Genomic DNA, 24,772 nt, shown 5'->3' on the forward strand with positions numbered 1-24,772 from the left:
GGTCTGATCTCTGCTGTGACCTGACTTATTCGTTCTGTAGATATGCTGCGTAATTTTTCTTTTGATTTTACGTTGGATCTGTATTATCTATCCATCAAAGTGCAGTAAAGGTGGGCTGGTAAAATGATCCAGGTGTATTTCTTCCCTGACTGATATCCCGGATGTCTCTGATTCCACCTTAAATCAATATCTGATAAAGAAAGTGATGACACTTTGGGAGAGTAGCCATACGTCTGGCTTCAAGTTGGAACCTGCACCAACACATTCAGGACGGGTTGAATAGATTTAATGAAAATATTATGAATTTGGTCTCGTTACATTCCAATGTGATATTCATCACTGCAGCACCTTTTTGCGATGAGAGCAAACGGTGTAATTACGTTTAAACTGTAGCGCACGCACATAATCATTTCGCAGTGCAAGGATCAGCAAGTGTGCAGCCTGTGTGTGTGTGTGTGTGTGTGTGTGGTGACGCAGAGTGTTGGTGCTGTTTTGAGGTCAGTAATGACAGACAAATAGCTGTCAGGGCTAATGGATGAGGACAGCCAGGAATGATGGGAACACAGAGAGAACAGTGCAGCACAGCTCGATGCAGGCCAACTGTAGGGACACGGCACGGAGCACGGCCACAGTGTTCACACAGAGAGAGGGTCACAATGAGCGCATAAAACAAACACACAAATATGAGCAAACACACACCCCTGTGTGGTTACCCTTGTCAGGGCACAGGCTCACATTCATTCCCCTTTCGGACTAATCCTAACCCACATGGTCAGACAGCTAACCCTGTTTTATGTAACTTTAATCCCAGTATAAACGTCGACCTTTTACCAAAACATGTAGCTCTTGAAAATAAAGGGTATAATAATATAAGGGTTATAATCAAAATAGTCACTGCCTGTTCAAGATAGAATATGTAACAAATCTTCATTAAAATGTCTACAAATAGACCTAAGATGTATTTTTTGTTGACTTGTGTACTTAGATGTAAATGTTTCCAACAATGTTCAAACCAACAATTTTCGTTTTCAGATAAAACCTGCGGATAAAGTCTGGAGAATTGGGTCTGGACTTCACTTGTGGTTTGTCTTTCACACATGCACAATGCAGCGATGTTTTTTCAGTTCAGATTTGTTCACAACAGCAACAAATCCTCCACGTTATTCAAGCCAGAGGTGGTGCAGCCGGGTGCAGCAGGCCGAGGCAGGAATTAATTTGTATTTAATCCACTGCAGAGATCACATGGTTTTACAACACACAGATAGTCAGCTCTTATCACCACAAATTCTTTTGACATCTTCGTCTGTGTCTTCTACGGCAAAGTTTTTCACCTTGAGATATTTGGGATTTTTTTTTTTAGGTTTTTTTTCATTCTTGCATCTGTCGTGTGTAGGAAGCGTCATCAACCCCCCCCCCCACTCTCTGGCTGTGAATCCAGCAGGGACACTTCTGCTGTGTTCTCTTATCAGATTCTACGGAATTTCTACGGATTTTAGAAGGAGCCAGGCAGATAAAGTCTGCAGATAATCCGGAGGCTCTCACTGGTAAATTTGCGTTCACACATGCACCTCCTCCAGGGAAAGTGCCAAGAATCTCCAGAGCTCAATGCATGTCTGAAAGCAGCTAAAGTTACAGGACGATTCATTTTGGTCACCTTTAAATTGCATCATAACCGCTTATTATGGTACAAGAATTGGTGGTGAAGACAATAACTCCCATTATTCCACGCTGCTTCGTGATGTCATCAAACTAGATCTTTTGTTTAGACTGAGGGACCTTTAGCTGCAGAAGTTACATATTGTACGTTTAAAAATGTGGCTCTGAAAAGATTCATCGGATGTTTCGCAGACTACCAGTGTTGGAGAGAACTAGTATGAAACGTGTCTGTGGACATTAGAAACTTGGCTCTGACTCTCTACACACACTTTTTGAATATGTGAATATGTGAATGTGACAGTATTCGCTGCCGTCCTCACCTTACTAGTCTCAAGGTGACACATTTAGAACTTCAAAGACTGATCTTTTCGTGTAGTATAGTGTTTATTTTCATATTTTTATATGTTGGGGATAACCTGCTTGACTCACTGAATCATCCAGCAGCAAAAAACACAAAAAAGGTTCACAGCGGATTCCAAATTAATCTCTTCCAACAGCCCCGTCCCCTTTGAAATCCCCTGCTGCCTGCTCTCTTTCTTTCTCAGGTTTCTGTCTTTTTATGTATTTTGCTTTTGTGATGAACGCTCCTCCCTTGGCTGAAGGCCAGTCAGGTTTGTAAGATGATCAGGGAGTTTGTTCAACGGAGATGTGTCTGAATGTCTCTGCATGGCTGAGGGCGCAGTCTTAGTCAGTGATGGATGTACTGTTGGAATGCTGTGGAGGAGGAACACGAGCAGTGTACCTTGTGGTGTCTGCTGAAAGACACTGATCCACTGCAGTGGGGGGGGAGATTAGACATGCAGCACTGGTAGAAAGGAGAGAGGAGACGCTGTCTGTATATCAGTGCACAGGTGAAGGGGCACAAAGAGATGGAGAGAGAAAACCAGAAAAAGAGGGAGAGACAGGGGAAAGAAGGACAAGGTGACATTCTGGGACTAAGAAGGCAGCCCACCATAACATGTATCCTCTCCCCCTCTCCCCCTCTCCCCCTCTCTCCACCTGTCCTCCGCCTGTTCAGAACCGCTCCTACTTGTTCCTTGCCGCCCAGCCCCCACACCCTAACCCACATGTCTCTCCTGTCTCCTCCCCTCCTTCCCTTGTTCGAGGCAGCGGTCACAGGTGGAACAATAGCCAGCGACTTCATTCCCATGCACCTCCCAGAATCCTGCGCCCTCAGGTATGGAATTCTATCACTCAGCCACAAGCAGGTGGACAAACCCAAATACACTTCGGAGGAGAGCAACAATGGCGCCAGATTCTCTATGAGATTATACCACAAGCCCTAAGGCTGAAGAGAACAGGAGAAGGCATGAAGGGCTGGCAAAGGGTAGATTTTGAGATTAGAAAAAAATAAAAAAAGCTGAGCTGTTTGAAGAACATCAACCATAATATACCCCTGCCCGGTGTTTGCCAGTCCATTTCATTTCTTCCGGTCCCCAGGGAGGGTAGAGGGCAAAATGCTATTAGCCAAACCGAGGGGGGGGAGGATACTTTGTGGTTGACGACCCCTGCTTTCATTGCGGCCCTGCAGTGTTTTGTCATTGAATATGGAGTAGCCTAACAAACGGGCATGTCCTCTATCACAGTGCTCTCCGTTCATCCTTGGCCAGTCTAACCACAGCCCACTCTCTTTAAGTGCTGGGGGGGGGGGGGGGGGTTTAGGTCTCCTCTGTAATGTCACTTGGCATGGGTGTGACCACAAATTACACTTTTGTTTAAATCAGCATCCATCATCTCCCCCCTATAAAGAACTGCAGGCAGCTCAGGAGCTTTAATATCAGGGTGAGCTGCCGAGGATTTTATGGAGGTTAATACAAGAACTTAGTCTTAAAAGAACGCTGGAGACTTCTTGAGTCAAACGCACACTCAGGTCCCCCACGGAGGCAGATTCCCCTGGCAAAGCTCATTATATGACAGAGGGAAACCTCCTTGAAACAGACCGGAGCTCATTTGTCAAGACATATGAGCAACGCAATCCCTCTGCTGTCTCGTACACTGAAGCTAAATTGAGCAACAAGCTTTATGTGATTTCGCGACTCCTCCCGCACCTTCTGCTCAGCTGAGGCATATTCAGCATATTTCTTTCCACGGTAGTCTGGTGATGCATTATTCAGTGAGCACCGGGTTGATCTCGGTTGTGATAAATCTCTCGTCTGTGGGCATGTGGACATAAACCCGCACCAACTCACAAACAAACTTCCACTCTCCGGTGTTGATTCACGGAGCATAAAGAGGAACCGAGCGTCCATGAATCACACCTCCACGGAGAGAGATCTCAAACAATGGGTACGGTGGATGAAAGGAGCTCGGGCTTTTGAGCGGCTCTCCAAAGCGGCACGGTAATGAGATTAATGAGGATATCAGATGCTGAATGTGGTGCAATATGCTTGTTAAATGTGACAGCTGAATTACATCAGACGTTCATTTGACTGTGAATCAAATCCCCGCTGAAGCCAATATGATGTCCTGTGGCTTAACATTTCCTCGGTTCACACTGACATTTAAGAAGGCCCCCACCGCGCCATCGTGGTAGACATGTTCAGACTCATTGCGTAACTTACAACAGGGGCAGCAAGGAGCTCCGCAAATCCGTTCAGACCCTTTTTTTCCCCTCTCAATTCCTCCTACTTCAGTAACATGAAATACTAGATCACTGTGGTGCTATTTAAAATAAGTAAATAATCTTCAATTTCAACATTTTGGAAAATGCTTTAATTTGCTTTCTGGCTGTTAGATGTCAAGATTGATAAACATTTTCAATATCTCTGTTCAGCAAAAGATTCAGTCTGAGTTTAGTAAACAGAAGAACCCCCCCCCCCCCCTGACTTGCTCACTGCAGCTGCTCTCAGACAAGGAGAGAAGAAAGGGACATATTCCTGAAATATTCCTGAGGGAACACAAATGTCAGGTGCTCCAGACATTAGCCGTTATTTTTACTGCCAGCCCCAAGTAAAATGTCCGGAGAGTTACCAAGAGAGCCCAGGTGAGAATACGGAAGGAAAAATGTTAATGGACACGTGCCATACATCAAGAAGATGTGAACAGAAGGACGAGATTCAAAAGCCTGTGTGTCAATGTGCTGTAAACACAACATGTGATCTCTGCAATGGAATTTAAAGGTCATGTCCTGCATCCATCATGTCCACCCAGACATTTCTAACCCAGACAGTCTCCTGCTGATCTTTTTATATGTGGAAGCTAAACTGAAAATGTTTGGATCTAATTTTCTGGAATCCATGTCTGAAATTGGCTTATTCTACAGGCTATATATTGTTTGCCTGGTCCAAGGCACTGGACAAACAGTTCATGATATTATTTTCAAGTTAAGTAATTTAGAATAGGGTTATTCAAGTAGTGGTTATGTTTAAGGTCAGAGCAAGTCCCAAGGATGTAATGTAATTTGTGTGTGTATGTGTGTGTATGTGTGTGTGTGTGACAGAGAGAGAGAGAGAGAGCAAGAGCGAGAGAGAGAGAGAGAGAGAGAGAGAGAGAAAGAGAGAGAGAGAGAGAGAGAGAGAGAGAGAGAGAGAGAGAGAGAGAGAGAAAAAAAGGTTGAGGGACAGAGGGAGTACGATTAACCAAAACCTGAGACAGAGTGCTGACTTGACATCATCTATTTTTGTTTTGTCATATGATTGAAGGAGTCTGCACCCTCACACACTCGACCTGTTCCTCCACCTCCTCCTGCGCCTCCTCACCAACCCACTTCTGAAAATCAGAAGGAGGACGGGAGGACGGGTGGAAGAGAGGGATGATGGTCCAGTGGTGTTTTCTCAGAGAGCAGAGTCAGGGAGCGAGTTCAACGCCACGGTTTAGGTGCTGCTCGCCTCTGCGGCCAGGGCCTCATTGTTATTATTATTTATTTTTTAATGAGCAGCGCTGCCCTCACCCTCTACCATACAAAGGCCTGATTGAATCTGGCGTTCCATTAGCATGTTAAAGAGGCCCGGCATCATCTGTGAGCCGCTGACTGACAGTGGATATCATCTCCGTAATTGCTCTGTACACTGGAGCCGGAGCCAACTAGAGAGAGGGGACGCACACACACACACACACAGCACACGCACACTCACACACAGAAAGAGAGAGAAGGACTGTGAAGGAAGGGGGGAGTTGAAGAAGGATGAGGAGGGAGGGATTAGAATTTTAAAGAGGGGGGGGATGCAAAAAAGAGGGGGAGACTTGGTGAGAGGAGCTGGAGGATCAAGCTTCATCTCTGTATATCTCAATTTGGTACGGTTGGGACCCCATGCAGAGAGCTGGAATAGTCTGTTTTCCAAGTTACACTCACAGCCCGTGACGCTTATCAAAGCAGAGACAGTGGCGGCGTTTCATAACAGAAGCCCTGCATGTACAAGGCTGTTATACAAGGAAAATCATGCCGCACCGATTCTACGTCCTTTATCGCGAAAACTCCAAGAAATCAACACACGAGACGGTGTCGTGTGACATTTTGGAGCAGAAGCGGTCGAGCACCGGCGGGACTCGACCCCTGCACCTGACACCTGTACGTGACACGTTCTCCTCTCTGTCAGCTCTGCACCACGTCTCACCCTGTGTCCTCTGCTCCTCGCCCTGCCGCTGTATACAGATTGTTTTGGCTTGTTCCTCTCTCTCTCTCTCTCTCTCTCTCTCTCCTCTCTCTCTCTCTCTCTCTCCTTCTGTTTTTGTTCTCACTCTATTCTCCCCAACTCTTTCGCATCTACCTCCTCATCCCCTGCATCACTGAGCACCACTCCTCCTCCTCCTCCTCCTCCTCCTCCTCCTCTCCTTCCATCGCCCTTGCTCTTCCCTCTCTCAGTTCCCTTTGCCTGTCCCCCTCTCTTTCTCTTTCTCTTTCTCTTTCTCTCCCTCTCTCCCTCTCTCTCTCTCTCTCTCTCCCTCTTTCTGAGTGCCCCTCTCTTTCTCTGCAGTAAATGGTAATTGAACAAACAGTGTGGCGGAGGAGAGCTGCAGAAAAAGATGGTTATCCTAACTCCACATGCCATGCATCCTAAATTAGCCCCCTCCCTCTCCCTTCCTCTCTGTCTCTCCGTCTCTCTCTCTCTCTCTCTCTTGCACCCCCACCTCTCGCTCCCCTCCTCTACTCGGCTGTGACAGTGACAGTGTGACATGTGTACAGTCCCACTGCATCATCACCCTCATGTATTAATATTGGAGGACAGCGCAGTGTTAGCGTGGTGAGTGAGTGTGCATGTGTGTACGTGTGTTTGTGCGGAGGTGTGTGCAGATGTGCAGCGCCAGCACATGTCCAATCCTGGGGAGACCTGGTGACAACAAAGGATGACAAGCTCACAGAAGTGCTCTTATCCCAAATCTGCACAACGTTGCACACAGGAACTCTCAAGAGTGTCAACAAGCCCCACGTAATCCTAACTCATTCTGTTACATTTTGTACTGTTTGTCCCATCGTTATATAACGGGATCGGTGCAGTGTGAACTTTCTAGATATGTCTGCCTGTATGAAGGTGTTCTCACTTTCATATCACAAACGACAATCCACAAAGCGCATAATGCTAGAAGTTCTAATTTAAAAAGACTGGATAGATGTACTAATTACATTATTAACGTGTTCAGGTTTAACTTTGAAACAAAGCAATCTTCTTTTTTAAACAAAAACACTAAGTGTTCCTGGCCTGAGTTATTTTCAGCTACTTCTAAACTAATCTGCCAGAGTAGCTCTCTGTTATGAATGTGTGGATTTATGTTATTTTGGGTCGTCTCACACTCATAAAGCTCCAACAAACTAACAATTAACTTTCTTCCTTTGCTCCTTTCCAGTGAAAAATGCTGCTGTGGTGGAATGCAGAATACGAGCTTTGTAAAAGTAAACGTGGATTTCTAAGTTTAATTTAGTTTTTAAAGAAATACAGTGGCCAAGTACTAAATCGGCTTCACCCGCAGTAAATCTAAGGAGCCGTATAGTGCTAGTCACCAGAAAGAAAAATGCTCTGAAAATGATTGTATTCAATGAAAGAAGAAGAGCATATTTTTTTTTAATAGCAACCGTTTAACCTCACAAAGAATCCCATATGGGAATGAGCCATTTTTACTTTTAGTATTATCCATCAATTTCATCAACATGTATGTTTTATACAGCTCGTTTTTCCTTTTACTATATGTTGTATTTTTATCAATATTTCAATATTTCAGCTTTACTTTTGCCCCAAAAACTGGTTGAATGTTGAGTAAATGGTTTGTAATAATTAGAGCTGTGAAAAATAACGCGTTAACGCGTTATGATTAAATTACAGGATTAATTCGTTTTTTTTTTTAACGCATTTAACGCATGCGCAGAAGGACCTTCCAATTCCGCCGCCTCTGCACTACTTGCCGCTCAACGCCGGGTTCACACCGGACGCGGAAGCGACGCCGAAGCGTGGCGTAAAGGCAGAATAGTCCCGCGACTCTAACCGCGGAAGGCAACGCAGCTGCATCGACGGACTCGTTTTGGTTTATACTTCTCTAACGTGCTCTCTTTTTATCTTTATGACTGCTTGTGTGGCTGTAGTGGATGGGCAGAGGGGGACATTAAATAATGTGGTTGGTAAAAGTGGTAAAATTAAAACTCCAAGACAACAGAACGTGAATACAAAGTATGGGATGCATATTTGATCATTTATATCATATAAAATATGTCATCTATATCGTTTAAAATCATTTTTCAGTGTCACTGAACGTATCACTGTCGCGATACGCTCGCGTCAAGCGGAAAAAATAGACTCGACGCCGAAACGATCGCTTCACGGCGCTAGGCAGCCGCGGCACAACGCTACGCTTCAGCCTCCGGTGTGTTCAGCGCTGCGGTTTAACATGGGAGTGGATGGGAGCCAGAGGATTGGCGCTGCGCTTACGCCTCGCTTCGGCGTCGCTTCCGAGTCCGGTGTGAACCCGGCGTAATGCAGTCAGACGGCAGCTGCCATTCAAACAAACAAACAACATGGATAATTCTGATGCACCTGAGGACCTTCTGGACGGGAAGATCGTGTTCCAAAAAAACAAAGATCGAACATTCAGTAAAACCAAGGTGATATGCACACTCTGCGAGAAGACGTTATCGTTTCACCGTAGCAATACCTGCCTAACCACCGCAACGCAAAGCATGTGTTGGTTGGCGAGGGGCGTTCAAGTGGAATGCGCCAAACCAGACTCACTCGCCGGACACATTGTGCAAAAGAAGCGGTCAGCTTTACTGTCAGATAATTTGAACAAGTTAGTTTGCCTCACCAACTGGCTAAAGACCGAGTAGCTAAGAGGGCCTTTAGAGGCATTAGATTGTATCATGGTGTGGTTAATGGTTGTGTGACAAAAAATATAAAAAATGTCAACCATCCTATGGCTAAGAAGCTCAAATAATTTCTGTTTGATTTAAAAAAAAAAAAGTTTTATTCAACCACACAATGGCTAAGGAGCCCGAATATTGTTTAGGATGAAGATTATATTAATGTTCCATATGGAAAAGCAATGATAACTGCTGAAGAACTGTTGAGTTGCAGCACAAAAGAAAAGTTAAATGTCATAAATCTTGTTTTCACAAAAATATTCCGAGAAAATCGGTAATGTGATTAATCATGATTAATCCATAGAAACCTGTGATTAATTTGATTAAAAATTGTAATCATTTCACAGCTCTAGTAATAATACAACAATTTTCTTGTGCATCTACCAATGTCTCTATCAGGGGAAATTTGGGGTTTAGTATCTTGCCGATGCACTTCGCTTCACAAAATGGGGGAAACTGTCTTATAAAGAGGAAAGTGCAAAAGCATCTTCATAAACAATAATGACCTTGCTCATCATCATGACCATAATGTCTTCACATCAGGTGTGAAAGCCACATGGCAACACATTATTTCATGGTCACTTCTGTCACTTCAGATTATGCCCTTATTTAAAAAACAGGTCTATTAAAATTCACTCAAATATCTTCAGGATCACCCCCCATCCCACTACCACACATCTGCAAGCACAAACCGAGGGGCTCTTGACTCTGTCGCAGAGCACCTGAACACAATGTACCCTGCAAATACACACACAGACACACACACACATTCATGAACACATGCACCCACACATAGCAGTCCCCCTCCCTACCCTCCAGGCGCTGCTTGCTCCACTAACACACCATGAAAGCTCCAACACTCACAATACATTTACATGACATTACTGCTGAAGTGCTATAAAATTGGTGCCTGAATAGCTACTGCTGAGATGCATTGTTTGCGTGTGTGTGTGTGAGTGTGTGTGGGGGTGTGTACATGTGAGAGCAAAGCACAACGGGAGTTTCAGCAGCCATTTACATTATGCTGATTGTCAAAAACACAATTTTACAAATGGTCTGTAAAATGGAGAATATCAGTGTTTGGGGGGAAAAGAACTCCACATGTGCGTATGGGTCCATTGTCTGCCGGTAATGATCTCCTGTGGTCTCCTGTGAGCTGCTATGGGATTAGAATGGTAATCATGGAGCATGTTGACACACACTGTTAGTCAGATTGATGTGTTTGTTTGAGTGCTGTACAGACACACAGCTTTACACACCGGCTGTCGGCATTAGCCACTTTCTAACTAATCGGAGCGTTAATGGCTTTCCCCAACAATGTTGTGCGTACGCAATGTTTTATTCAAATGCTCGCCGGGTCCATCTGCAAAGTGTTGAAATCTATCACTGTTGCTTTCCCTTACACAAATGCTCTGTCCAAATCAATGTAGCAGTGTCTGAAGAGGTAGTTTATCACCAGCAATTATCCTCCGAGTAACACCCTCCCTGGTCTGTCTTGGACCAAGCAAATGGGACAAGTCAGAGTTTCAGATCCAATGAATATTGATGCAATCCCTAAGGCCAATGCTGACATATGTATATTTGTGTGTGTGAGTGTGTGTGTGTGTGTGTGTGTGCACTTTTGTGAATGTGTCAAAACTGGATCAGCTGCGACACTGGTTTTATCTGCAACAATACAAACAGCCACAGGAAAAAACGCAGACTGCAGTGTTCACTTCCCTCTCACCCCTCCCTGTTTGTCCAGTTGCTTCTATTTCCGAAACACTTCGATATATATGACATGTGTAAATCGAAGGCTGCAACTGTAATTGTTGGAGCTATTTTAGATTTGACCGCAGCTATGGCAAAGATTTCTTAACGTCTCGGATATAATTTATATTCCTGGCCTTACTTGTGGAGGGAGCTCTTACTCCGGGTACGCTAGCACTCAAAGCCAAATCAGCAGAAGCATGGTGGCAGTAATCTAAAGTGTCTCCCCTCAGCAGCGGTGATGAAGTCTGCATATGCAGTTTGCATGCTTTTACAAGTCTGTGCGCATGCATACTTTTAGCTACTGTCATCCTGGTGTCACTGTGGTGTCAGTGGCCTCACGCCACCGACAAACAGCTCACCCACACAGTCTGGTGCGCAGCTAAAAGGACAGACAGATGTGACGCTACAGTGCCGATGACAACAAACCGTTATGTTGCCTTTCCCGTTCCTGACTGCGTGTTGCATGTCCCACGCCCCCCCCCCCCCCCCCCTTGCACTCTCATCCCTCTTTTCCTCCCTCCTGCTATCAGAGCCTCAGACTGCGGCAGCACAGGGCAGTGAGACGGAAAATACAGTGATTGTTTCTGACGAAAATAGAGGGGGCTCAGTGAGATGGAGATGCTAAGAGAGAGACGGAGAAAGAGAGAGAGAGGGAGTCAAAGGATGACAGAGCAAGGGGGAGAAGCTAGGGGAGGGAGAGACGGAGCATTTGAGGAGACCATTTTGAGGTCACTGTGTGGCAATGCAGACCCGAGGGAGGAACATCTCCACTGAGAAGCCCTTAAATTGTGTGCATTTGACGGGGGGAGTAAAAGAAAGAAGAAGGAGGGACAGAGACAAACAGAGAGAGGGAGAGAGAGTGGTGGACTGTGCCATAAAGAGACTTACCTTGTTCTGCACCATGCACACACAGCACCCCAGCTGTCATCCAGCTTTGCTCTCTTTCTCCATCAGAGCCGGTGGGGACATGCATCATTCATGAGCGGGGGACTTATTTGGCTGCGTCATCTACTCACACAACTGTCAATAACTTCTTCTGCCTCTGGTGTCACCGTTACTTCAGGCAGCAGGATGCACTGGATGCAAACAGCCATCATTGAAAAAAATAGCAAATAGCATCTTTGTCCAAGACAAACAGTGAACCGCAGGAAATGGTTTAATGGCCAACGATGGGACTTTCACTGATAAATATTTAATAACAAAAGCTGCAGTTATACACAGGTTTTCTAAATACGGATTCACCCGCTTAAAGTGATTGGCTCCTTTCCCACTGCCTCTCGCCTGATTGGTCACGTTTGACGTCACACATGCGCCAAAAATTGAGGAGCGCTCTCGACTCGCTGTCTTGCCAAATTTGAGCGATCACCTGGCTGTCACGTTTTCTTCCCTGCTGATCTAAGCCAGAGTCGATAAAAACCTGAGTCTACTGCAGAGTCATTTAACCTGGGAGTAAATGCCAATTGTATCCATTCCAATTGCAGATAAAAGCCAGAAATGAATCTGTATTACTTGTTTTTTAGATTTTTTATAGTGCTTTTCTCCATTAGACCCTGCAGCGCATAAAAGATAAATATCAAAGATGTTTCAAGTCCAGCCTTGTTCGAATGATATAAAAAAAATGGGAATCACTAAAGAAGATTAAATGAATGTGTTTCTTTTTTTTTAAACAGCCTTTAGGAAAAGAACAATTAAATATTCATTATGGCAGTCGCACGAGACAGAGAATCACATGCAGACGTGCAGAGAACTGCCGTGTCCAGCCCCGTGTCCAGCCTGTCCTCTTCCCTGAGTGCCTGTGTCGCAGGCTGCTGTGAGGCTGCCTGCTGTGAAGGTCACCCTCCCTGCAGCTATGGATTACACAGTCGCGCACAGTCAGGCAGAATACGACACTGCCCTTCAGTGGAGGTCCGGGGCTCAGGATGGCAGAGATGGACCCCATCGGGACCAGCCTTTAACATATAGCTTTAGTCTTTCTATCCATAGACAACAAAGAGACAACAGTTTGCCTCAGCAGTGTGTCCATGGCTTCTGTGTATGTTCACCACCAAGGTGTGTGAACAGGAGCCCCCGGGTATCAGCGAAGCACTGATGGGACGACAACAGCCTGAGATGAGTCACAACGCTCCCAGCAGGCACAAGAGGGAATTTAATCCTGTGGTCTTCATCAGGTGAAATCAAAGAGCCTTCAAAAGAGCATTCATCACTCTGTTTTTCATGCCTGGATTCAAAGACTGGGGGTAGGCCCCTTTTATCCTGCAAAATGGTGCAATGGGGGTCAGTTTTCCTTTGAACAGGACCAGAGTCATTTGACAGTAGATCTCTCCGGAGTCGTGCCAATGATTAAAGGTCGCAAGAGGCAAATAAATATATATATATATAGATATATATATACATGCACATTACACACAGATATACTTGGCAGATCATGTTGTCCTTCACTGCCTCGGCTCTCCCTGCTGTGACCTTAATTTGTTCTGTCTTGAGTATGAGTGCCCACCGGGCTGCTGATGCACCTCAAGGGAACAAACTGACAGGATCTGTGAGCATGATGTAGATGCAGATTTAAACATATGCGGGACAAAGTCAGAGATAGAATGAGATGAGAAGCGGAGGGTAAAGAGGGAGACAAAGACAAAGGCACAAATACAGAGTCGCGGTGTGCACGTGGTGTGAGTGGGAGATTCTCAGGTGAGCTGCAGTGAAAGGAGACAAGAAGGAGAGAGACCAGGGCTGAAAGCAGTGGATTCACGGCCACCAGTAAAAGCAAAGGAACACAAGCTGTCTCCCTGACGGCTAATCCTTTAATGAAGATTTGTGACATCTTCGGTACTACTGTAAATACAATCTCTCACATTTACACAAGCTATCACTGGAGCAAATGAGAACATTTAGGGCGGAGGCCAAAGCAGTGCTGTTACAATATATATGTGCCTGTTACTGCTGTGCTTTGACACCCCGTCAAAACCCTGATGCTGAATTAATAAGCAAACCAATCACAAGCCCAAACATTAACCAACATTATTCAGATGTGAAGAACACAATGTGAAGGCGCTTCGTCCTGTCTCGTCCGGGCCATTTGCACCGATCCTGACTATGCTAATTAAATGGAGATGCTTGTTTCCATCCTTCCTCTCTGCGTATCCATGTGTTACATTTAATCAGTGCGCTCTTGAACCGCGTTAACAGCCACTGTGTTAGCTGAGAGCTGTGTTGAGCATACAAGAAGGAGAATATTCATCCGTGTATCCGATAACAGACGCTGCACGGAGAAGCTGTCAGCAGGAGATTTGAGATTTGAGAATTCAGTCCTTGTTAACATCCAATGCTTTAATTTATATTAAATCAAATAAATGTGTTTATAATAAAAGGAAATCAAGGAAGCAAATGTGACACCAGCCACAAGGTAGAGACTTAGTAAGGGATGACCTCAGATACCAAATTACCCCTGTGTCCCTTACAGCCTTCTTATCCGCACCTCTTGCAGCTCACCCTCCTGATCTTCCCTTTCTCCTCCCCCGCTCTGCCCCTAGGCAGGGGCAGGGTGCTGTGGTGCAGGTCCTGGCAGAGCCCCCTCTCCTCCCCACCCTCTCTTCCTCTCTGAGGGGTAGGGCCGCTTGTTCAGGGAAGAACTTGTGTGGAGACAGGTGTGCATACCAGACGCCTGTACTAAGCCCTGCGCCACGCGGATCCCGTAACTACCTGCTAGGGAGAGAACTCCCCGGCTCTCGTCCAACACAGAACTAAAGCATTTCCAAAAGAGATCTCTTACAGTCGCCGTCAATGGGCAACATGCCACAAGGGGCAGGTCTGACCTCAGCCTACTGCCGCCTTCTTTAATCACCCTGCACTTTCTGCGTCTCATCAGCCGTTACAGAAACCATTAAAACACTCAGATGGCTGAGGAGATTTTGATGGCTGGGGGAAGGCGTTGAGGCTGGAGATTTAAGCTATTTTGAGCTGTTCATGTAACTTTAAGGATTAAATGCAAGCTCAAGGCTTCTTGGAAGCAAAAGCACGATTGCTTGAGTCTGTGTGCCTAACCCCGTGCTAGTAAAGCCTGAGCTGCTTGGGTGGATGAGGTCACAGAGTGAGGAGACGTCCTTGTGGCTATAAGTGAAGTTCACACAGGGCTGTAGGGTGACATGCCCGACAGTGTGTCAGATACACTGCTCACAATTCCCCTCTGCATGAGTCAGATGATACACAGAGACTACAGTTCAATGCATCCAGTCAGCAAGGAAGCATAGATTTCTCCCCATAGGCCGGCTTGAAACGAAAAACCATCTCCCCCCCGCTCACCACATATTTAGTCTTCCTCATCTCACCGTTTGCTCATTTCCTCCCCGACTTTATCCCTTCAATGCTCCCTTAAGTCTCTCTCCTCCTACACTATTCACTCAGCCCCGCTCTCCCATTCTTTGGTTGCTTCATCAACTTCCTCCTCCTCTTCCTCTTCCTCCTCCTCCTCCTCCTCCTCCTTCCCTTCAGCTTTCTCCTCTACAGCCATGCCCCTATGAATTGACCTTGCTGCATCTCAAGGAGAATTGATTTCTCTTTTGGTCTTTGTGTGAAACCCTATCTCAACTGCACTCAGAGGAATTTCCTCTCCCCCCAGAGCTGGATGGAGGTAATTCTCTTTCATGAGGACACTTTTTACTCCATTTTATGTCTGCCTCTCTCTCTCTCTCTCTCCCTCCTCTGCTACCGATCTTCACCACCAAGCACACAGAAATAGAGCAGACATGATTAATGCAACATCCATCGCCGCCAAACGTTAGTTTTGCTCAAACCTTTTTATGCTTGGCTGCTGTTCGGGAAATCGTGAGTGAAGCCCCTCTCACCACTGTTACTGAATTATCACAATAATTGATTGATGAAATAGTTTTTACACTCGATGAGCGTGATTGTCCGAGAGAAAATTCAGAGACTGGATCCGGCATTAACTGTATTTCATATGTTTTCGAATGTGAAAACCGAGGGGAAATCACATTCCTCTTTTTTCTGAGCACTGTAGCATCAGAGGGCTGTGTATGATTTGGAAAAATTCTAAATGAAATTGACCTTGTAAAAGTAGCCAAGCATGGTCGTTATGAAGCTATGTTTCTCCAATATAGTATAGCTGCTCTTGTATGAAACGTACAACACAATATCAATATATTGGTTGCCAATAATATCAGCCGACATATCGATAAGATGTGCAAGAAAAAATTGTTTATTTGCTTGATTAAAGTTCTCGATATTCTGTTGTTATTGACTTTTTATGTTTTCTTTGTCAACAGTTATTTATAATAAGGTTTTATTTTAAAATAAATTCTTAATTACAGACCAGATTTGTAAAATATATATACATCAGTCAATATATCTGAAAAATCTGTCCGGCTCTGATACACATTATGTCAGTATACATTGTCGGGCTCTGGTTGAAATTGAGTCCCCACATTTACCTAACAGAATAAGTATGCAATTTTAATATCCTTATGATAACAGCCAAAATAATAACCTGTATTTGTATTTTAACAGAATACTAAGACATTCAGTCCTAACTATCTCAAGCTGAGGAGTACAAGAAGGTTGTGGACACGTACCTGCATTGCTAATAATCAAGCAAAGATCAAAAGTTCAGCATGATCATGAACATAAATCAAAATGTAATTGCCAATCAACATATCAATAGGTTCGGGCTTTGAGTAAAAGTGCAGTTAAACAAAGACTTACCAAAGAAAAGGAGATAGAAAATAAATAATCTAAATGACAAAGGAGACAGTGGCACTTTGTAAACCCTAGAGAGCTGCAGTGTGAAGAATCATCTGTTCCTCTTTCCACTTTGTGATCAGAGCGATGCGTTGAAGCATTCAGAGCATTTTCCAGGCTTCAACTCCCAGGTGTCTTGTAGCCCCAGGACTCCCAGTAAGAAGTCAGCCAGGCTTCCTTGGTGAATGCACTAATGTGACACCATAATCACGCACAGGTGCATTTTTGCGCTTCACGGAGCAACAGCACCGAGCTGCTGGCGGTGGCAGGTGCCGGCGCCGGTGAGCGTGTAAACTTTAGCCCACATCCTTTATGTATATGCGTTCACAGAGGAGCTGCATCATGGTAACATTCAGTGTGTGTTCTGCGTAAAAAAAAGGGAAAAGTGAAAAGGCCTCATCACTCAAATTCACAAATTGAAACCGTGCATACTCTTGTGTCGCTGTGGCCTTTGCTTTTAATGAATGGTCATTGACAGAGGGCACTGCAGTGACGCCAGTGAAGCAGTGGGAGTAGGAGGAACAGACACCTCCACCTCCCTCCCCTCTGCAGTGCTACACACACTGATCGCCCACACACACACACACATACACACACACACACACACACGCACACGCGCGCACGCACAACTACACAGAGCCACTCACAGACACAATGGGTTGTCTTCCCACCAGTCCAATAACAGGCCTATTTATTAGAGTCTCTTACAAATAATATTGACAACCTGCTGACATAGAGTCACTCCAGCATAAACAAATGGAGCAATAGAGAAGAGCAGGGGAGGGCAGGAAGCAAAGGAGAGGAGACCTGTTATGGTGGCTTTTTGACTGAGGACTGATTTTTCTGTAAACCACGAGTGATACAGAAGTAGAGAAAGACTAGAAAAGAGAAAGAGAGCAGCCACTTCTTCTTCTTCTACCCATCCACATAAATAAATCCACTCATGCACAGACACAGTATACAGAGTCACTTTAATCTTGGATCCTAGGTTAGTCCGGAGATATGAGGCCTATTTTAATTATGATTGTGGGAATAAGTCTTATCAATGAGCCCCTACCCATATGGAGGAGGTACTGAAAGCTGACCTGGGTCAAGTTTAGAGAACCAGCCCATCTACATCGAGTCGCTGCCAGAAAGATATTCCCCTTGAAGAGAAACAGGATATTCAGCAAAACAATGTGGTGAAATATGAAGCCAGTGTCCCACTTGTTGGGAAAATGTAAAGCATGCACATTAAAGTGAGGGTTGGTAATCCTGGGAAAGCTAGAAAAAGCAGGCTACACTGATACGTCCCACCCGTCTCAACTGCCCTTGAGATATAGCTACACTCTGAAAACACATGAGCGCGCACTGACTGACAGCTGCTGGAAGAAGACCTCTCTGTGACTTGCTTACTAACTTCTGGCTGTCTCCTCTGCTAGGCAGGCAGGCCAGCTAGTGACAGACCGGTACTCCAGCAAATCATTTCATTTTGTCCAAATGAGATGATTGGTTGTGTTTATTACAGTCCTGCGTGGGCCAGGACAACTTAACGTAACGATGAATATCGGTACGTGAAGAGGAATAAAAAAAATAATTGCCTATAAAAAGTGTTTTAGAAACAACCTACCAACTCCATTTTTTAGTTCTGACTTAAATAACAGAACATCCAACTGAGATCACAGAGTGAGGAATCATTCAAAGGTAAACTTAGGACTGTGGATATCTTGGTATTTCCAAAGCATCGGAAAGAAGCAATGCATATTACTGTTTAGCAAGTTTCACTGCAGAATCCTCCAGTTTTAGCTGGAATGGGGCGTTCCAGTTATATCTTGGATATGCAAAGAAGCCTAAAGGGACTCAGTGTACTATGCATACCAAATATCTGGCTCATTAAGAAGTTATAATTACTGTGTCAGTTTGACATAAACCAAAAGAGCAGAGCGGTCACAGAGAAAATGGAGGGGGAAAAAAACTGCTGATCCGCGCAGACATATTCTAAGGTGTTTGTTCGAGCTGACCTCTAGAGCCAGGTGAGCGTGTGCAGGCAGTCACAGGGAGGGAGGGGGGGGGGGGGGGGGGGGGCTCGGTTAATGGAATGAGCAATAGCTATGCAGACAGGTCAACTGAGAGACACACTTTATGAAGACAGATGAGGCCGGAGTGGGCCTGCAAACACAGAGACAAAGAGACAGAGAGACCGCATGGCCCTGAGCTGTGGAGGTCATCTCTGACTCAAACAGATGAGCCGCTGAACAACATTATAACCCGAACCAGTTGTGCAAAACACATTGAGATTGAGCCAAACAGAATGGAGTGTCCCAGGAACACGCTCGTCAAACAGTCATCATGCAGCATTTTGGGTGACAGCGAGACGACACTGCTACAGGAGCTCCCCTCCGGGCATCGGCGAGCTGGAGGCGGAGTCTTTTTTTGTCACTCAACATGGCGGCTGGCCACAATGACGCCACATTGTATCGAGAGGTTCTACACCTACAGGAGCCCGCGGATCATGTTCTCTATCAGCTCACCATTGTTCCGCTTCGCTCTGTTCTCTGTCCAGATGACACACACTCACAGTCAAATAGGCAAACACACACACACACACAACACCAGCAGCAGCAGCCCCATACCCCCCAACTTGGTGCAGAGCCCATGTCAGGCTGAGCAAAGCTGGCTGCCCGCGGCTTTGTTTAGAGCACTCTGTACAGCACAACCACACCAGGCCATTATCAGCATCAGGACTGTCATCACTATCACAGTGGCCAAAGACCTCTGCCAGGGCCACGGATTGCAGACACAGCTAGTTATCATGGATTTGTGAATACGATATCAAGGACGGAGCCGCATGAGGAACGGGTGTTTGCTCAAGGTCAAACAAAACAACGGATAGGAAACGACTATTAGCCACACAGACACAGCTAGTGATGCATTCAGTGAATGCTGGCAGAAGCACGCCATTTATATTACGCGTGCTTTAAAAAAAAAAATGAATGATATATATCGGCATTTGTCAGAGATACCATATCACAACCTTGCAGATTTATATCAGCGAGGTGAATCAGTTAATTTGCTGATTGGAGGTCCAGATCAGCCAGCGCCAGAATTGTAAAGGTCATTACAATGTCATTACCCTTTTCAGGGGGAAGAAACAAGAAATGTCAAATCGCTCAGCTGCCACATCATCATGCAAATAGAGCTGAATGTTAGAAAAAAAAGAAACTCAATTTTCAGACAGAAATAATAGAAGATACCTATCTGACTGACAACTTAATAATGAGGAGGAGCCGGTGTCAGCTTTTGGAGCTGTGTGTGCGCGGAGAGATTTCCTCACACCATTAGAAGTGATGAAAACCACATGGATTTGACATTACTGAGCTACAGCTACATTACCGCTGTTTAAACACCACTCAGGCTGCTGTAAATGTCGGCCGTGCAGTGCAGTGACTCTGACAGCAGAGGCTGAAAACATGATTCTGCTCAACACAAGTCACATTCCATGTTTTATCACTCCCGCCACAATTGAAATAGACCCACTGTAATAACTACCCTACCCTCAAACCATTGCTCCGATGAGCGAGTTTACCCAATGTTTGTTACCGTGCCACAGCTGCCGCTCAGGGTTAAAGCTGACGCTAACATGTCCTGACCAAAAATCATTTAATGGGGGCTTCTACCATCTGCGAGCTGATCAAGACAGTGCTTGCCTAACTGTTAACTGGGGCTGAAGCAAGGAAACAGTTTTCACTTTTGACCAACCGCATTACCTGGAAATGTAACCCTGGCACAAACACAGTCACAGACAGAGATCTCCGTATGAAACAAAGGATAAACTGGTGAAAGTGCAAAAGTTCCTCCGTCATTGTTCAGCGTGAACTTTGACAACTTGCTTTAAGCCTTTACCTCACGGGAGTTTCTTGAACACACGTCAAACTCACACACCTCTGACAACACGACTCCCTATAATCATTAGAGATGTCTGCCTGAAAAACATGCCTGCCGGGAGAGCAGGAATCAGCCCAGGCATGCGCTAAAACAGAGTGGCCTCTAGCCAAGCCCATAACAACACACACACACTTTAAACAAATGCATGCAAGGTAGCCACACACAAGTCTCTGGGGCACATAACACAACATTAGAAGACTTTCACAAGCTGACACACACACACACACACACACACACACAATGCGTTGCTTGGTGAGCATACACACACACACACACAAACACACAAGTTGTTGCTATCATATCCATACATCCAGGATCAGTCATTTCACTAGACATAGATGCGTAGCTCCCGTCGTCTGTGTGGATTTACAGGCTGACTTTGTGGAGACCACACAGAATCCCCTCTCTCTCTCAGACACGGCCAATATGAGAGCGGAATACTAAAGAAGAAAGCGCCGGCTGACTCAGAACAGCGCAGCCCTGAAGAATACCTCAAAGCTGTACAGTGCAGCGAGCAGAGCACCGACTCTTTTCTAGTTTTTCTCTACAATAGGACACTTGTGTGATGACCTGATTGCTCATCGCCGATTAGGATGGATAGAGGAGAAGTGTGCATAGAAACTGGGTTTAAATTTCCTAAAGAAATGCATATTTGCGTGATTAAGTCCATGTCAAGTGTTTGTGCACATCTGCATTCCAATGGTTACCAATACGTTGGTGTGAAGCCATATTTGTCACCACAGCTCTCCAAGCAGGATGTGAGAATGGTGGAGCCTGGTCATGTGACCAAACAGCCCATAATAATACGGTCCACTTTGACCTTCCCCATCATCACTCACACCTGCCCCATCAATGGCACGCTATTACAGCAATTACACCCACTAACCATGATTTAAGGGTTCATCCCAGCCAGCACTCAATAGTGACGGATGTCTGTGTGGCATGGGAACCAAGCAGTGCAGACCAGTAATGAAGAGGTGCTGCTGGTCCAGAATAAGGATGAGTGCACCGAGAGAGCACGACTGACCTTTAAAAAGTTCCGTCCACCCAATACAAAAGCCACAACTCACCTAGAATCATGCTGTGTGCTGCCTTTGGTGTCCCTGGGTTGACAAGAGATCCCTCACTGCCCCTCTCTCCTGCTTTGTCCAAGGGAGAACGGCTCCAAATGTTCTCTTCTCAGAGTTCCTCTCTCCCCACTCTCCAAAAAGAGGCAACTCAGAGAGGCAGCACTGGATGTGAGGAGAGTCTGCTGCTGCTGCTGCTGCACATGTCCTCCCTAGCGCCTGTCCTCTCCAGGTGAAAAGCTGAGTTTCTGCGTGTGGGTGAGGGAGAGAGGCAGAGAGAGCGAGTGTGTGTATGTGTGTGTGTGTGTATGAGGAGGAGTGTGGGGGGGGGGGTCCAGAGCTTCTGCAGTTGTGGCTCAGGTAAAGCCTGAGGACAGTATGGAGGGGGTGAGAAGCACAGGGTAGTGAGAGAGATAGAGAGAGAGAGAGGGAGAGAGAGAGAAGTAGGGAGTCAGAGAGAGGAGGGGGAGCCTAAAGTGTGACAGCCAATCGCAGGGGGTGACTACACAGCCAATATCATCTTCTCCACAGCGGCCAGGAGGAATTGCAGAGGTCTCCAACAAACAGCTGACATGCACTTTCCCCTCAGATGCATCATCTCACTGGGAGCTTCAGAGGGAAGGTCTTCAGTGCTCTGTCAAGTCGGCGCCTGCTTTGGTCTCTCTAGTAAAACACACACACACTCACTTTCTCGACCTGCCTCTCTCTCTCTCTCTCTCTCTCTCTCTCTCTCTCTCTCTCCCTGCTCCTTGTTTTTGGGGTTGGGTATAACCTAAAGGCACCTTACATGCCTCTGCCCCGATTGGTGGCAGCCTCGACCAATGGGAGCAGCAGCAAACACTTGTCATCATGCAGAGTGGAAGTCATGAAGGAGACTCACCCTCCTTCCCCTGATTGTCAGAGCTGTTTATTGCATTTTGTTGTCTGCCACGCCGCCCCCTCGCTGTCCTTTGACTCCATGTGTATGTGGACTTGTTAAAGGATTAACCTTTTATCTGTGGGGCTCTGTCTCTCCCTCCATCTCCTAACCTGCCCAGGCAAGGTTACACATTTTATCAGCCTCTGTGTTCGTCAAAGGGATGGAATTTAGACTGGGATTGGAGCGGGGAGTGTGTGTGTGTGTGTGTGTGTGTGTGTGTGTGTGTGTGTTTGGGGGGGATGGAAAGCAAGAGAGTAGAGATGAAATAGAAAGCGACAGAGCAGAGGAAGCAGGAGAAGGAGGGGCAGAGATTAAACTAAATACAAACTGACAGAGGGATGAAGAGACGTGGAGTGACGAGAACAGAGAAAACCGGGAGGATGGAATACAGAGACGCACACACAGACACAGGAGAGGAAGGTCTGTGGGAGAATGTCACTGTTGACCACAGCAATGCGGTCACTAATTGAAGACGGGCTTCACGGCCAGCTCCTCATGGTCCACTTCCTTCACGCCGAGAAGCCACTCAAACAGCGTCTGCTAACATGTCCAAGAGCCACTCTCTGCTTCTATCTCTCGAGTCAGCCCCCACTGTAAAGAGGAATCACAGGGAAGCCACAGAGCGCGAGGAAGGGAGAGAGAGTGAGAGACCTTTTGAAAATCACACAGCCACAATGTTACTGAGAAGCTCGGCGCTTAAGAGAAGGCTTAACAAAGCTGTCAAAAAATTAATCCCCTTGGGCAGGCATGCTTGCAAACACACAGATACAAACACGTGAGCCCAGGGCTATGGGGGGAGAACGCCGCCTGATGTTTCACAGTACCTCCTCTTGTCCTGCTCTCTCCTTCTCTTTTTCTTTTCTATCTCTGCTCTCCCCCCCCGCCCACCCCCCTACCCTTCTCACGCTCTCAGGCTGAGGCAGTGAGTCACAGGGTGTTGGAGTGAATACTAAGGAGGCTGGCGGACACCTCCAGTACCTCTGTGCACAGCAGCTTGGCTGCAGACATTTAATCCATTGTGTGTAAACACTGGCAGACTTAGGGGTCCATAAACACCCACGCAAGTTCTTGTACGTTTGGAAAAAAAAAATCCACTGATGAAAAGCTGCTGGTATTATAGAGCATATGGCAGCTCTTAGCTACAGTGAGGTGCACAACAATCATCCTGCAGTCACAACCACCAACCAAGATCAAAAACAGAGAAGTAGTTTGTCATATGTCATAAATAATAAAACTAAGATGGATGTGGAAGATGTGGGCCAAACCTCTTCCAACACAAAAGGACAAACCCGCAAATTTGAAAAGGAATTCAACCCAGTGAGTCCTTAAATAAAACACACATCATGTCTGAAGTTTTTAAAAAGGGGACACATAACATAGTACAAAAGTCATCAGCAATGCATGCCAGTCCTTCAATGTGCATGTGTGTTTGTGCGTTTGTGTGTCAGCAAAAGAGCTGAGATAGGGTTTCCTCATTAGTTGTGTTGGTATCAATAATTCAGAGCGGGTCCTTGTTGGCGTTCAATGGGCCGAGTGCTAATGTGCTGTCGGGCCAACGGGGGCCCAGGGCCCAGCGCCACTTTAATGGGTGTCATGATGAGAGGGTGGAATCGGAGCAGGGGGATCCTGTATCATCCGTATAGGAAAGAAGAAGGAGGGATGAGAGACCAGAGGAGAGGAGGTAGGGCCACCAGAGGGGACGACAGATGTCACTTTTGGACAGGTATGTGAACTGAGGGGTGATGAGGAGAAACAGGAGGAAGCGAGAGGGAGGAGGGAAGGAAATTGGATGTTTAGGTTCCTTTGTTTGCCACTGAAGATGACGGGCTGACCTCTGTCACCTCCCTGGGGAGGTATTATATGGACAAATCTTAGGGGGGAATAATTTAAATGAATGATGGCATTATTTCATTTGTCATCCAATTTAATTGCTAGAGGTACTTCACTTACAAATGGCACTTTAAAAGCAACAGAAAAAATTGAAAACAGGGTGAAGCTTTATCTTGCAGTTCCATAATTTCCAAATAATTTCCAAGGAAAGGTTTCGGGGAATTTGTAATCCAGGACCAACTATAGGTAAAGAAGTCCCCTATTCAAATGCTTCTTTTATTATAATCTATATATGTTTAACTCTATGCTGGTTGCTTTTCTAATTTTGCATATTCAGCTAACCTGAAGTCCTTTGATCCATTTCAAAACTATCAGCTTACATCACTACTTTTATAGTTTTTAAAAAGTAACTAGGAAGGTATCCAGACGTCAGGGACACGTAAAGTAAAGTGCTGTTAATAGACAGTTTTTCAGTAATAACAACACAAAAATATTTTTGGGGACAACAGATAATACATAAGAGGAAGAGATGGAGTCACACAGGTTCAGTTGGTGTGATGTTTTCTTCATCTCAACAATAATGAATGCAAT

General features: G+C 45.7%; 1 protein-coding gene across 1 annotated transcript in view; it reads right to left on the bottom strand.

The window, feature by feature from the left end:
- znf385a (zinc finger protein 385A) overlaps nt 1-22,151 on the bottom strand; it is a 56,558-nt gene extending 34,407 nt beyond the window's left edge. Inside the window, exon 1 of the mRNA XM_053425597.1 lies at nt 21,436-22,151. Coding sequence (XP_053281572.1) covers nt 21,436-21,445 — 10 coding nt within the window. The 5' untranslated portion in view covers nt 21,446-22,151. The remainder of the gene's footprint in view (nt 1-21,435) is intronic.
- Between the last annotated feature and the right edge of the window lie 2,621 nt (nt 22,152-24,772).

Source organism: Pleuronectes platessa, chromosome 6 (genome assembly GCF_947347685.1).
Source record: "Pleuronectes platessa chromosome 6, fPlePla1.1, whole genome shotgun sequence".
Lineage (NCBI taxonomy): Eukaryota > Metazoa > Chordata > Actinopteri > Pleuronectiformes > Pleuronectidae > Pleuronectes > Pleuronectes platessa.